The 16,118-nt window shown below is 39.8% G+C and overlaps 1 protein-coding gene across 2 annotated transcripts in view; it reads right to left on the reverse strand.

Moving 5' to 3' along the window:
• Positions 1-3,439, reverse strand: part of LOC110096601 (mechanosensitive ion channel protein 10) — a 28,508-nt gene extending 25,069 nt beyond the window's left edge. For both annotated transcript variants that reach the window (XM_020822638.2, XM_028695623.1), the window contains exons 1-3: positions 3,223-3,439; positions 1,551-2,911; positions 1,317-1,440 (exon numbers count right to left, since the gene is read on the reverse strand). In XM_020822638.2, coding sequence (XP_020678297.1) covers positions 1,317-1,440; positions 1,551-2,890 — 1,464 coding nt within the window. In that variant the 5' untranslated portion in view covers positions 2,891-2,911; positions 3,223-3,439. The remainder of the gene's footprint in view (positions 1-1,316; positions 1,441-1,550; positions 2,912-3,222) is intronic.
• Positions 3,440-16,118: the final 12,679 nt, after the last annotated feature.

Raw genomic sequence — 16,118 nt, forward strand, 5'->3', positions numbered from 1 at the left:
AGTCATTTCTGGCGTGAACTTTGGAAAAGGTTGGGTACCGACCTTCGACTTAGTTCGGCATACCACCCTCAAACTGATGGGCAGATGAAGGTTGTGAATCGTACATTGGGCAACATGCTATGGTGCCTTGTCTGTGACAATCCAAAGAAATAGGAAGAAGTCTTATGTAAGGCAGAGTTCGCTTACAACTCAATGGCCAACCTCTCTACGAGTAAGTCACCTTTTAGTATTGTTTACACTAAAAAATCTAACATTGCTTTGGACATCACCATTCTACCGAAATGTAAGTCTACCACTGCTACAAATTTCACCGATCGGTATTTGGAGATGCTAGCTGATGTTCGCCAACAAATTATCAAGGCTAATTTACAATACAAAGTAGTTGTTGATGCTCACCGCCGACATACAACATTCAATATAGAAGATCTAGTCATCGTAAGGCTTCGAAGGGAACGATTCCCACCAGGAACTTACAGCAAGCTAGCACGATGCAAGTTGGGACCTGTACCTATTACAACAAAAATCAATGATAACGTGTATACCGTTGATCTACTTGCTGATTGCAACACATCCTCGACTTTTAATGTTTCGAACATTTGGGCTTATAAACCTGCAAACGATGCCGTCATCTCACTTAGCTCGTCAGAGTCGAGCTCTTCTGAAGCCAGGGAGGACTGATGCGGAGCACGCTAGCTCAGGGATGCCATCGGAACATCTTACCTCCGGTAACAAATTGTGTTGTTCTCCATTATCTTATTTTTACCTTTCAGCAACATTTTACTATTTTCTGTCTGCATTAGTACTATTAGTCCTTTTTAGAAAATATTTTAGTTATAGCACAAGAGTTAGGGAAATTAGAGAGGAGGATATACATATACTAGTAGAAGGAGAATTGTGGTTACTTTTTGGCTTTTCAGATAGTAAGAAGAAGTTTGAAAGAGTTCTTCGGACAGAACTTTGTTGTTTTCATTTTTTTCTTTTTGGCTTGTGTTATTGCAGGTGACGGAGCACTACATCACTGGAAAAGCCAAATTCCTGTTACTCCTATGTCCCTGAGCAATGTAAATATAACCAAGAGGACCATTAAGTTGAAAGATGAAAGTCTAGGAAGCATTCAGTGTTCATTATGTTTGATTTCAGGCCCCTCAAAAAAACAAACGACTCCCCATGCCAGAAAAAATAATTTCCGTATGTAATTTCCCTTGGAAATCTTACCAATATAAGTCGCCAGTTGTAAGAGCCATTCATTGCACGATCAGTAAAACAATATAAAGGAAAGTACTGCTGCCCATCGCTAAATGAGGTTTTTAACTTACCACCCAGTTCCTCAATGCAGATTTCATGATCTTCCCAGTCTCCGAAGCTCCTTCAAAAAGTGGGAGCGTATATATGATCTCCTCCTTGCTTAAAAAACTCATAAGATCCTCCACTTCAATGTATCTAGTAAAAATGACCATAATTATTATTAAAACATAAATTGGATGAATCAGAAATTGGATGAATGAAGCAAGAAAAAACTGATACTGTATCCTAAGCGCCCATTTTCTCACTTGTAACCAGGTTTTGCAACTAACTTAAAAATCTGGTAAGCTGCAGCCCTTGCTTCTCCCTCGTTAGTTATCTCCTTATGTCTTTGCTCACCCCTATCCTCATCGAAGCTCTCATCAATCTTAGTTGATATTGTTGAGAGCCGAGAGCTTCTAATAACGTTTACAAGACCTCGCATGGCCAAAGCTGAGACTTTCTCCTGGCTGATGCGGTGAAGCTTTGCAATGTCAATCACCTCTAGCTCATCTTCTTTTCCTTTTCCCTTGTTTTTAACACTGCACCTAAAGCTGAACTCAGCTGAACTCTTAGAAGGACCAACTTTATCTGCCATTTCCATCGCTGGAGGTCTTGAAAGAGCTTGCAGCAAATACTGGTGATAGAGAGACTCCTGAATCCGATCAAAGAATCTGTTCATTTGGAATGATGAAGCTAATACTTTTACCAAAAGGATTTTTACCAACCAAATAACAGAACCCATCAAGAGTGAAGCCAAGGCTCTGGACACGTAATGAAGAGCTTTTGCAGTTTTTGGAGATCTTGGAACATCGTTGGCATTGAAAATGAGTGAACTAGAGAGTAGAACCAACCCTAACCATACACAGACCCTAACACTTTTCTGAAGTCCATAGACAAAGTAGAGAACTTTCTTTCTAAAAAGGAAATTTTTTTCAATCAAGAATACAAAGACACTGATAACCCAGCGGGTCATAAGTTGCCCACAGAAAATGACCATCACCATAAGGCACCACTTCCAAATCTCCAAGCCCCAGATCACATCTCCTTGCAACCTGTGAACCAGCAAGCTTGTAATCAAGCAAGCTGTAGCCATAATTAACATCAGCCACTCAGTTAGAAGCCAAATTTTCCTTTTTTTCCCCCGCTTTCCAGTTCCCTGGAGCGACTCCTTCTTGTACACTTCAACCTCCTCTTCCTCTTCTTCTTCATCAACGTTGGAATGAAGAGTCTTGAGAATTCCTGAAGTTTTTTTGTTTGGCGATCCATTATATGGTGAGCTTGAAGGCCGGTCACGGGCCAATGCATGGGGGCTGACACTAGAATTCACAGGCTCTTCAAATCTTGACTTGGGTTTGGTGAACGAACTCCAGCGGATGAGCGCCTCTTGCTGTGGGGGCCTAGGGTTCTTCTTCGGGGTCATTCCAGCAGAATTTGATATCTCTGAGCTGGGTGTCCTGGGTTTGACACTATGAGGTTCCTGCATAGACTCCAACCTTGTATCATTGACTGGGTGATTTGAAGAATTTTCTGCAGCTGTTGACTCTACCGGAATCACTAAAACTACCTCCTCTGACTTCTTCACTGTTAATTCTTTATGGGGGTCCATGGAATTTCCAACTCGGCAAAACTAAAAAACATCGCAAATTTAATCTAGTGTTAGCTAAAGGATAAACTAGCTTTATAAAGATGTTTGAAATACATAAGCCAAAACAAATTCCCGAGTTGAGAAACCTAGTTAATAAGAACTAAAAACATAAAAAAGACCAAAGTTTGCTGCTTGAAAAACCTAGCTTCCCAAAAAAAAATTCAAGAAAGAACTATGCAATGGTCAATTCAAAATCTCTATCCCCCTCCATAAAGCACAAATTGAGGTAACGTGAAACAATCTAAACTTCAAGGAATAGCTTCGTATGGTTAGAGCTGATCGAAGGAGAATACCTGACTTGCTAAAGTTTACGCTATACAGAGAAAGGCGCGGCGACTCCGACACCCTATCTCTTTCAAACTGGCAAGAGAGAGTAGCTCAAGCAATACTGACATTGAACAAAGCTTCTTCACCTTCGAATCTTCTTGTGAACCACAGGAGCAGGTTTTCTTCACCATCAGCTCCCAATCCCATAAGTCACCAAGTTTTCCTTCTCCAGTATTTCCTTTTTTTTTTTTTTAATAGGATATTTGTTACCCGGGAAAATTAAAAAAAAAAATAAAATAAAAAAAAGCCGTTTAAGCACCAAGCTTTTTAATATAAAGGGTGGAGCTGCATTTATAACAGAGTCGCCACGTGCCAAATCTCAGTTGGGAGTAGCAAAAGCGTGTTCGCTGTTCGTGGAAACCAGAAAAGCGAAGGTAGTGGAACAACTCGATTTCGCACTTGTTGCATCGGATGCATCTAACCGTCCGTTTGGCAAATTTTAAGGATTTAAATTGGTCAATTTTTTTTTAAAGTTGTATCATTAAAAATTAATTAAGCAAAATAATATAATTAGGAAATTTTTAAGGAAGGATTTAAACTTTAAAATGTTTTGCATTTTTTTAAAATACCAAATAAATAAATAAAATTACAAATTTTAGAAAAAAATTTAAAATCTTTTTGTTAATGTTTTTTTTTTCTCTTTATTTACTGTAACTTTTTTTATATTTAAGATGAAAACATTTTTGTTAATATTAAATTTATAATGTTAATGTTCATTTTATAATTTTAATTTAATTTAGTTTATTTTGTTAATTTAATTTAGTAATCTTTATTTTACAATATAAACTATGTTAATGTCAATTCACTTTGCTTGTTAACTTTATTTGTTAATGTTAGTTTTCTAATGTAAAGTTTTTTTAATTATGTTATAAATTATTAAAGTTGTTTATATATATTATAATTTAATTTCTTTATACATCTTTAATAATTTAATAATTTATATTATATTTAATCAATTGAATATAACTTTGAAAGATGAATTAGGTTTCTCTTATGTCAAGTGAATAATAAATTACTTAAGTTTATTTATGTCACACAAAGAAACAACTAAGGATTATCTTTAGATAATTAATTATTAAGATTTTGAGGTTGGTGTCATGGAATATTCGTAGCGGTAGAGAAATATAAAGTTTAACGTCTTAGCTTTGTACGAAGATCTAATACGCATACAGATAAAGAGAGACGGTGTAGCGTTTATAAGAGACACCAGAGTTTTTATGTGGAAACCCCTGAAAAAGGGAAAACCACGGGGCCTAACCCAGTTTGAATGAATCCACTATTATTTGCAGTCGATTACAAATGAGACACTTCCTTTGGGGAAGGCATTGGGTTGATGTAGATAATGTATATCATATTACATGGTGGAAATTAGAAGAATTAGTAATGAAATTGTCGTTTGGTCAGAAGGACCATAATCGATGAGCCACGAAGGTTTAAAAGACCATTGTCCTGTGACAGAGGTTAGAAAAATTGTTGTCTGGCACAAAAGGTCAGAAGGACCGTAGTCGGCGAAGGAGGTCGGAAGAAACATAATCGATGGAAGACGGATGTTGAAATGACCGTAGTTGTCAGGTGACGGAGGTCTGAAAGAACGCACTCGTCGGAGGAGGTCAGAAGGACCATACTCGACAGAGGAGGTCGGAAGGACCGTAGTCTAGTGTCAGGCGGAAGTCCAGCGATGGACAGAAGTCCAGGAACGGGCGGAAGTCTGGCGTAGGGTAGAAATCTGACCATGGTCGGCGGCCGGGTGGAAGTTTGGAAATTGTTAGCTATTGGGTGGTGGTCTGATAACTATTGGGCTGAAGTCTGGCGGTGGTCGGTTGACAGGTGGTGGTCCGACGACGGTCAGGCTAAAGTTTGACTACAATCGACGGTCGGGTGGAAGTCCGGCGGTGATCGGTGTCTGGTGTAAGTTTAGTGAGGGTCGGGCTAAAATTCTCGGCGGTCGACCTTTGGGTAGTTGTCTGAAGACGGTCGTGCTAAAGTCCGACGGTGGTCGACCTTTGGGTGGTGGTCTGATGTCATTCGGCCTTCGCATAGTGCTCACGACGGTCGGACTGGATTACGGCTATGGCCAGGCAAAACTTCGATGACAGTGATTAGCGGCCGGGCGGAAGTCCAGCGGCAGTCGACAGCCTATGCTAAAGTTCGACAGATGTCAGTAGCTAGGGTGGATGTCGAGTGACGGTCGGCGGTCGGGGGGATCTCCGACGGCTGCTGAGCGGTGGTCCGACAAAGGTCGGGCTCAAGTCCGGCGGCGGCCGACGACCAGGTGGAAGTTCGACGGTCTAGCGGTGGTCCGACGAAGGTTGGACTAAAAGTTTGGTAGCGGTCATTAGCCGTGTAGTGGTATGATGATAATCTGGCCAAAATTCAACGGCGGTCGACGGCCGAAGCGAAAGTGGAGGGTTTCGATGGCGGTGCGCCGTGGCAAGAAGACCGCAGTGGTCGGCGACCGTGTGGAAGTCTGAAAGCAGTCGGTGCTGGGGTGGAAGTCCGGCTGCGGTCGATGGTCGGGGGCGTGGTTCTGACGACATTGGCTGAAAGTGCGGCGACGGATTGCGGCGGGCGGAAGTTTGGTGGCGCTCGACAGTCGGCGGCCTAGCAGAACTCCGATGGCGGTCGGCGGTCGGTGGCCGGGCAGAAGTCCGAAGGCGGTCGGCTGCAGAGACAAAATTTGGGCTATGATCGGTGGATGGGGGGAAGTCTGGCGGTGGCCAGGTGCCGGGCGGAAGTCCGGCAGTTATCGATGGCCGGGCGGTGGTTCGATGAAGGTCATGCTAAAGTCCGGTGGCCGGGAGGTGGTCTGACAATGGCTGGGCTGAAGTCTGGTGGCAGTCGACGGCCGGGCAGAATTCCGGTGGCGGTCAGCGGCCGGGTGAAATTCTGGCAGCTGGGGCGAAAGTCCAGCGACGGTTGTCGACCGGGGGAAAGTCTAGCGGTGGTCAGATGAAGGTTGAGCTCAAGTCCGTTGGCAACCGACGACCTGGTGGAAGTTCAGCAGCGACCGATGGTCAGGTGGAAGTGTGGCGGCTGCCGACGGCCGGGCTGTGCTCCGACGAAGGTATGGTTAAAGTTCAGCTGCGGTCAGTGGCCTGGCAGTGGTCTAACGATGGTCGGGCTGAAGTATGACAGCGGTCGACAACCGGGCAAAAGTCTGGAAACAATCGGCTATCGAACAGAAGTCTAGCGGCGGCTGGCGGCCTGGCGGAAGTTCGGCGGCCATGCGATTATGCGACGTCGGGCGGTGGTCGGTAGCCGGGCGGAAGTCGGGCGGCGGTTGGAAGCCAGGAAAAAGTCAGGCGGCGATCGGCGGCCATGCGATTGTGCGACGATGGTCGTGCTAAATTCCGGCTGCGATCGACGGTTGGGCAGAAGTCCAACAGTGATTGACGGCCAAGCGGTGGTGCTAGAGCTCTTGAAACTTCATAGCTCTCTCTAATCTTTAGCCCATAGGTCCTCTTCATGTAGAGAGTGGGGCCTATTTATAGATTTCACTAGTGGCGCACCCTATAAATATAGAGAATATATGGGGTAGGTTCGGAGTGCTCCATCGGATGGTTCGTATTCATTCCCCCAATCATAGAGAGTTATTCAAATGTTTAGGTGCTTTAATGATGTTGAAATTCATCGGTCTTGGGCTCGTTGGATTCGTCTCGCCGAGCCGCTCGATTTGACTATAAGCATGTCATATTTGGGTTTCATTTTGTCATCCCAATAATGTTTTGATCCTTCCAAATGTGGTTCGGGACTCCGATTTGGACTCATTTGGGCTCGGGTTGGACCGATTTTGGTGTCGTTGGTTTCATCTCTTTGAAACGTTCAGTTTGACTATAATTTTGCTGAAATTGTAATTAAAATGATCCCAAATTTAAATTTTCGATTGCGTATCAGTTGCTCTCCTATTTTTGGATATTGAATCTGGTATAGTCCAAAAATATATCCGTAATTTTAGCACTCTGCGAAGTCTGAGCATTAATCATAACAAAAAAGCATCAAAAAAGTTTACTCCAAAATGTTTCAAATAGCTCAAAACTTATCATAGAGATTCTTTTGTGCCTCGAAAGTATTAAAATTAAGTCCAAAATATTGAAAAATAATTCCGTAGACTACAAAAAGTTCACATTTAACTTTCTAGGATAAACATATAATTAATTATTTAAGAATTCGTTTTAAACAAATCTATTGTAATTAATTATAGTTAATATAATATAATTATATATATCATTGTCATGATTACCTTACATGACAATGATATTAGTTTTAAAATTTTTTCTTATATATAATTGTTATATTATATATGTAAACATAATAGATTGATTATGATATGTATAAAGGATTAACTATTGCCTAAAATAGTTGTATTAACTATTACCATAGAAGTAGGCTACAGTAGGCGCGAAATAGGCAGAATTTTAGAATTTTATTATTATTATGAATTAAAAATTTTTTTTTTTTGGGAAGAATCGGGGCATAGCCCATTTTATTGAGATGAAAAAGGGTACATAAAAAGACCTACAGTAAAACAAAGACTAACATAGACAAAGAGTTCAACTCAAACATAGACCTAACAAAGAGCCAAACATAAAACTAAAACTTAAACATAACAAACCAAAAAGTACAAAACAAAAACATCAAAGTGAACAAACAGCGCCGAGAAAGCTCCCGCTCCAGCCATACTACAGAACAACCGAAATTTTAGTAGAACTGAAATTTCTCAATAAGATGATGAAAATGCTTCCAGCTACACGTTATGACCCGTATAGTGTTTTTGATAGTAATGGTAATATTCTCCGTAGAAATCCATTTGTTAGCAAATTTTCGATTATTCCTTTCTCTCCAAAGATGGTAGACTGTGCAGCCAATCGTAAGCCAGCAGAAGTTCTTTTCCCATTTGGACAAAAGCAGCTGGTTATCCAGATAATCAAAAACCTGAATCAAATTTGGTCTAAGTAAGAAAGAGTTGAAGTCTGGATAAGCTTGATAATGACATTAAAGGTAAAATCACAGTTAAAGAAAAGATGGTTGTGATCTTCCTGAGCTTTGTTGCAAAGGCAGCAAACCGGATTGACCTGGATATATTTTTTGATTAACAAATCAGCAACTTTCAGTTTCTGCAGAATGGCCATCCAGGTTAGAATAGAATATCTAAGCGAGTAAGATTTATGCCACACATACTTGTGACAGGTAACCTCCTCCAAATGAGCATAATAAGAATTCAAAAAAAATTTAAATTTCGGGTTTAAAGAGCCATCCCAAGCCAAAGCCAGTTGCTCTTTAATCTCAATGGCGCAAATAACATGTTTCATATTATCAGGTAAATAGTCTGGAAGGGCCCAAACATTATCCCTGATACAACTATTAACAGATAACCCAGTGAACCGCTGGTTTATCTGAAAAAAATCAGATAAAGATTTCCCATTAATCCACGGATCCCAGCATAAAGAGAACTTGGACGATGAATTAATATTGAAAGAGAAATGATTCTTGATTTTATAAGCAGTGGAACAAATAACTTTCCAGAATTTAGAGGCTTTTGCAACCGGAGGCTTCCAGGGGGAATAGTATTTGTTTTTAAACCAAGAATAAATCAAACCATCATGAGTAAGCAAATTCCAAATAAAAGTGCAGTGATAACTATAATAACAAGCATCAATAGAAACAATACCTAAACCGCCATTCTGCTTAAGAATAACAGTTTTCTCCCAAGCAATCATATGCACTTTCTTACCATTAATGTCCCCATGGAATAAAAATTTTGAACATAACTTGTTGATAGTCTTACAAATGGCTTTAGGTATGATATACCCTTTGATCCAATAGGCGAGAGTATTTGAAATAGTGAATTTAAGAAACTGAACTCTACCAGCTAAAGAAAGAAATCTCACCTTCCAGCCTTCAAGTAGAGAAATAATTTTATCTAACAGTACATGAAAATGATTTGCATTCAGCCTATCTGGAGATATAGGAATCCCCAGATACGTAAGGAAACTACTTCTCTGAATAATACCCATAATGCTACAAAAATATTTTGTATCAAAAGTATTATTAGAAAAAATAATAGAGCTTTTAGTGGGATTGATGCTAAGTCCTGAAGAATCCGCAAAGTCATTAAGAATGTTCATAAGGTTAGTAGCATTATGAGCTTTAGCCTTCCCAAAAACAAGAAGATCATCTGCGTACATTAGATGATTAAAATTCTTGCCATTAATATTAAAAACAGGATTATTATTCCCCAAAAAATTCGAAGTGAGACTGCAAGAAAGGGCATCCATAACTAAACAGAAAAGAAGGGGAGATAATGGACAACCTTGTCTAAGGCCAGAGGAAGAGTTAAAAAACCCCTCCAAAGACCCATTCAGGAAAATAGAAAAATGCACATTAGAAATACAACAATTAACCCAATTAATAAACATGTCAGGAAAACCCTTTTGCCTCATCCTATTAATCAGAAATTTACGAGAAACAGTATCAAAAGCCTTCTTGATATCCAGTTTAGCACAAAAAAGATTGCTATTAAAATTAAACTCTCTAAGCACTTCCGAGGCAAGTAAAATGTTATCAGTAGTGCACCTGTTATGAATAAACCCAGCTTGGCTCTCGTGAATAATTAAAGGTAAGGTCGTCTTCATACGATTAGCCAAAAGCTTAGCAATAATTTTATAAAAAAACATTGCATAACGAGATAGGCCTGTAATCATTTATATTAGAAGCATGCGGTCTTTTTGGAATAAGAGTAATGGCCGAAGCTTTAACCCCTTTGGGAAGATGACAAGAAGTGAAAAAACTTTTAATAGCATTGCATAACTTATGCCTAATGATATGCCAATATTTTTTATAAAAATCAAACGTAAAGCCGTCAGGACCAGGCGCAGAGCTTATGAATTAATTTAATTCATTGAGATCTTTAACAATAAAATACTATTTTTAGCTCCATTAAAAAAAAAGATCAAAAAAAAATCTTAAATTTTTTCTTGAAAGGAAACATTAATTTCCTGCACATTTATTTTATTTTTAAATAAAATTATTCTTACTTTCTTTCCTATCTCATTTCTTCAATAATCGAAAATTATTTAATGCTTGGGCATTAAAAATTCCCAAAAAATAATACAAAATTCAGAAAATTGCTTTCCAAACCTCCTTTGAAGAACTATAAATACACCCCTTATGGGCTAGAGAAAAGGCACAACTTCTCTTTAGCCGGTCTCAAAATGTCTCATACAAAGTTAGGAGAAATCGGATTGGCAAAAATTTAAAAAAATTTGTGATGGCGATCAAGACCTGATACTCTAACGCAGGCTCCAGTTCACTCCATGCGGGGGAAAAACTGTCCGATAAGAGTTTAAATATCGGAAGTGGCGCTCGGTACTCTTACCCAGGCTCGAGTTCACTCCCATTGGGGAAAAAACTGTCCGGCAAGAGATTAAATATTAGTGGCGGCGATCAAAGCCCGGTACTCTTACGCATGCTCCAGTTTACTCCTGTTGGGGGAAAAATTGTCTGGTAAAAGTATAAATAATGGTGATGGAGGATATCAAGACCCGATACTCTTACGCAGGATCCAGTTCATTCTCATTGGGGGAAAAACTATTCTGCAAGAGTTTAAATACCGGCGACATAGGCGGTACTCTTACACAGGCTCCAGTTCACTCCTATTGGGAAAAAAATTGTCCGACAAGAGTCTAAATATCGACAGCATAGACGATCAAGATCTAGTACTCTTATACATGCTCCAGTTCACTCCCAGCGGGGGAAAAATTGTCCGGAAAGAGTCTAAATACCGGAAGCGGAGTTCAATGCCGGTACTCTTACGCATGTTCCAATTCACTTCCATCATAGGAAAACTATCTATCAAGATTTTAAATACCAGCGATGGCAATCAAAGCTCATTAGCTGCAATTTTCCCCTGCTAAAAGGTGAATGTCGTCTACTAGAGGTGAGGGAGCCCTGAATAGTACACAAAAAGATGGTTTTGGTTCATTTGATATGATGCGAGTTTCAAAGAACCAAGAGAATATTCCATGCATATTCTTTCTCTCTTCTTCTTATTTTCTTATTCTTTTCACATTAATCTTCAAGTATTATCTATTCATTTATGTATGCCCCTCCAGGCGGTAGGCCGCTAGATATGCTAGATGTTATTCATTCTATCTGTGAAGTGGTTGAGCCGATGCCAGCTTCTCAGAAGGTCGATGAGAGTAGGAGATTAATGTTAACATGTGTGGAAGAGGTCGAAAGAATCCACCAAAGATGTATAACCTATTCGAGGTTATTTATTAGAACGTTGTTCGATGACATCAAGTTCTGTGAAATAGGTTGACAAAATCCATTAAGGATGTCTGACATATCCGAGGTTGTATGTCAGAATATTGCTCGATGATGTTAACCAATATAGAAGATGTCGAGAGAATCCACCAAAGATGTATGACCTATCCAAGATTATATGTCAAAGCACTACTTGATGGCATTAACCTATATGGAAGAGGTCGAGAGTATCCGCTAATGATGTATGACATATCCGAGGTTATATGTCAGAGCGCTGCTTGATGACTTTAACCTGTATGGAAGATATTGAGAAAATCCACCAATGATGTATGACCTATCTGAGGTTATATGTCGGAGTACTTCTCAATGATGTTAACTTATATGAAACAGGTAGAGAGAATCCACCAAGGATGTATGACCTATCTAAGGTTGTATGTCATAGCGCTACTCGATGTGGTTAACCTACATGAAAGAGGTCGGATCGAATCCCCATGTGTAATTGATTTAGCCTTGAATGAGAGAGGGTGAATGTCGCGTGTATTTTGAATCAAAGATGAAGAATTGTCTATTTTTAGACCGTTACTATCTTTTAGAGGTTGAGATTAAGACCTTACCCAATGAATAAAAGTCTAGTTATTGACTATATAATTTATTAGAAGCATCATTGCATGTGTCTTAAGCTTTATGATCTCAAAATATCATCTTGAAAATTGGAAGATTTTAAGGAGTCTTCTTGACCATGACTATAGTAAAAGTTGCCCCCATTATATATTTAATTTCTATGAAATTGATGTAACAATAGCTGATGACAGGATGTTGACACGAACGACCCTTTGTGGTTGGAGCAAAATTTCCCCCTGTGAGATCTCGTTCCCTTACTGTTCCTCTCTGATTTGGATTATTGTACATGACTTTTGAGATATGAATCGACTTGTATATTGATGTTTTAAAATTTATAGATGTTTGATAGACTGCTTAATTGAAGGTTTTAGATAACTCTGGTAAATTGTTTGAGTAATTGATTGACATTCTTTCCAAGTTAGATCTTGGGGCGTGACACCCCCCTAGTCGGGAATTAAGTTCCACAGATGGCACAAAACTATTGATATCCTAGAATATTTGTGGCGGTAGAGAAATATAAAGTTTAACGTCTTAGCTTTGAACGAAGATTCAACACGCATATAGATAAATAGAGAGGGTGTAGCGTTCATAAGAGACACCAGAGTTTTTACGTGGAAACCCCTGAAAAATGGAAAAATCACGGGTTCTGGCCCAGTTTGAATGAACCCACAATTATTTGTAGTTGATTACAAATGAGGCACTTCCTTTGGGGAAGGCCTTGGGTTGATGTGGATAATGTACATCATATTACATGGTGGGAATTAGAAGAATTAGTAATGAAATGGTCGTTTGGTCAGAAGAATCAAAATCGGTGGGCTTTGAAGGTTGAAAAGATCACTATCTTGTGATAGAGTTTAGAAAGATCATTGTCTGGAACTAAAGGTCGGCAGGATCGTAGTCGGCGAAGAAGGTCGGAAGAAACATAATCGGCGGAAGACGGAGGTTGGAAGGACCGTAGTCGGCAGGCGACGAAGGTTTGAAAGAACGCACTTGTCGGAGGAGGTCGGAAGGACCATACTCGGCGGAGGAGGTTGGAAGGACGGTAGTTTAGTAACAGGGTGAAGTCTAGCGACAGACGGAAGTCCGGGGACATGAGGAAGTCCTGCTTCGGGAGAAATCTGACGATGGTTGGCGGTCGGGTGAAAGTTTGACGAAGATTAGCGACTAGATGGTGGTCTAATGACTATCGAGTTGAAGTTCAACGGTGGTCGGCGGACGGTGGTGGTCCTACGACGGTCAGGCTAAAGCTCGACGACGATCAGCGGTCGGGTGGAAGTCTGGCGGTGATCGGTATCAGGTGGAAGTTTGGCGATAGTCGGCAGCCGGGTGGTGGCCCGACAACTGTCGGGCTAAAATTCAGCGGCGGTCAGCCTTCGGGTAGTTGTCCGACGACAGTCATACTGAAGTCCGACGTGGTCGACCTTTGGGTGGTGGTCCGATGACAGTAGGCCTTCGCATGGTGGTCTCATGACGGTCGGGCTGGATTATGGCGGTGGCAGGGGAGAACTTAGACAATGGTGATTTGCTGCCGGGCGAAAGTCCAACAGCGATCAACAACTGGTGCGGAAGTTCGATAGCGAACAGCAGCTGGGGCAGAAGTTCAGCGACAATTGGCGGCCATGGGGAAAGTCCGACGGTTGCTGAGCGGTTGTCCGACGAAGGTCAGGGCTCAAGTCAGGCGGCCAGGTTGGAAGTCCAACTGCGGTTGGCGACCTGGGCGGAAGTCCGAAGGCGGTCGATGGCTGGGGCGGAAGTCCGGCTGCGATCATTTAAGTAGAATTTCTGTTTAAAATGATTAAAATTCGGATGTTGAGAGTCGGGCGTCAATTTGTATCAGTCATCGAGAAAGAAGATGACAATGTTATTGAGAGTTATGAATCGTTGTTATGCAGTAAGAATTGGGTGTTAATGTCAAGAGGGCGTATGTCGTCGATGTTGAGAGAGCGTTGGTTGTCGATGTTAAGAAGTTGGATAAAGTTGAGCTGTCAAGTTGTGGGTGTACAAATTGTTAGCGTTGAGCATCAATGCCAAGGCAGGGTCAGACTTTGATATTGATATGCTTTTAAAATGTTTATGTTGTAATGATGTCAGACGTCGATATTGAGATGACATTGGGCATTGTTGTGAAACCAAAATCACGACATGCCAAAGAGAAATGAAGATGAGAATATTCGATGAATGGGGTATTGAGTGTTGACGATGATTTGATGTTTGTTGATAGGAAATAAAAAATTTTAATTTTTATATTTTAAATAAAAGAAATTATATTTCAAACATTTTAAAAAAATTAATGAAATATTTAAGACATGTGTGTCGGACACGCGTGTTCAATTTATATTTAATTTTTTTTTAATCGGACACGTTTTCACGTATCGGATGCGTGTGGTGTTAATATGTGTCAGACATTGCACGCCTTTTTGGAGAGAAGTGTCGGTGCATCATAGCTATATTTGTGTTAAAATAAATACATATTTATATACACTTCACTCATCTCAAAAACAAATTTATTGATTCTGAGACTCATTTTGATTAAATTTTAACATTTAATCAAAATATTCTGACCAACTTTTTTTCCAAAATATTCTAAGTTTTTGGTGATCTCTTCACATCAGTACATGCATGATATATTAATATATCATAACGCACGTGTTGTTGATTTATTATAAGGTAAATCAATTGCTGTTGGCAAAGTTGTCTTCTCTGACATCTAATGTCATCACATATTAAGTTATTTATGATTAATGTTTCTCCAACATTATTGGTCGACAAAAATTGTACTAAAAATCTTTCAGCAATTTTTTATTGTTTGTTGGCTAAGATTTTCTATACAATATTTGCGGGCAGTTCTTTTGTTGGAATAATTTTGGATAAAGAGATATATTTAAAATATGGTTCAATTGGGTTTCAAAAATTTTCCCTCATGTGGCAGATTAATTATCCTATGTGAACGCCGAATGTCACCTGGTGACCAATCAAAATGAGTCATGTCACCTCTTGTTTGGCGTCATGGCTCGTTACTACTGATGTGGTGCATTCTGGTTGGCCCCCGGATGACGTTTTGACTCCAATCTCCACACAGAATAATTTCTCCATGTGACGCTATTGCTTAAGTGGGATGAAAATAATTGCGGGTCCTACACCTGTGGGGCTGGTTACTGTACTCTCGCTGAGAGATTAGTTACGCTGTCATATGCCTCCTAAGAGGTGGTAGCGAGTAGATACCTCCGTTCCAAAATATATATATATATATATATATTACGGTTGTACAAATCATTGATAATAAATTAATTTTTATTGCAATTTTCTCGAAGCAAATCCAAATATTTGAAAATCCATTCAAAACTATTGTTTAATTGGCTTTAAGAGCACCATTCTTTAAATTATTTAAGATATCCCAATACAATTTATACTGATTCTTAGATTTACGTTGAGATTAGTACATTTCATGATATCTTAACACATTTTCTTCATTGTTGGACACAATTTCCTTATACTTTTGTAGTTTGAAGTTCTAATTATCCATGCACGTTTTTATTTCGATTGCGATTTCTTACACTATTTATCCCATTGATGTAATTTATGAACTATTGTTCACTCAGCTTTGTGGTTGATACTTCGTCAAAAAATTATCTCAATCGGGCGGGAATCTCAATGCAACATCAAGTTGAAAACTTCAAAAATTAATTTGGAGACCATCTCAACTTTGATTTCAGCAAACTTACTGTCAAACCGAGCGTCTCACAAATACGAACCCAACGACACCAAATTCAACTCAATCCGAGCCCAAATGAGTACAAATCAAGTACTCGAAGTGATGTTGGATGGTTCGAACCACAATTTGGGTTACTAAACGGTTTCCAAGATTGTCTTGCTTATAGTCGAATCGAGCGGCTCGACGAGACGAATCCAACGAGCCTAAGTCGTTCGTAAGACATTTTGAAGGCCTTAATTGATGTCAGAATTTAGCGATCTTGGG

This window comes from Dendrobium catenatum, unplaced genomic scaffold, assembly GCF_001605985.2.
Source record: "Dendrobium catenatum unplaced genomic scaffold, ASM160598v2 fragScaff_scaffold_664, whole genome shotgun sequence".
In the NCBI taxonomy this organism is placed as follows: Eukaryota; Viridiplantae; Streptophyta; class Magnoliopsida; order Asparagales; family Orchidaceae; genus Dendrobium; species Dendrobium catenatum.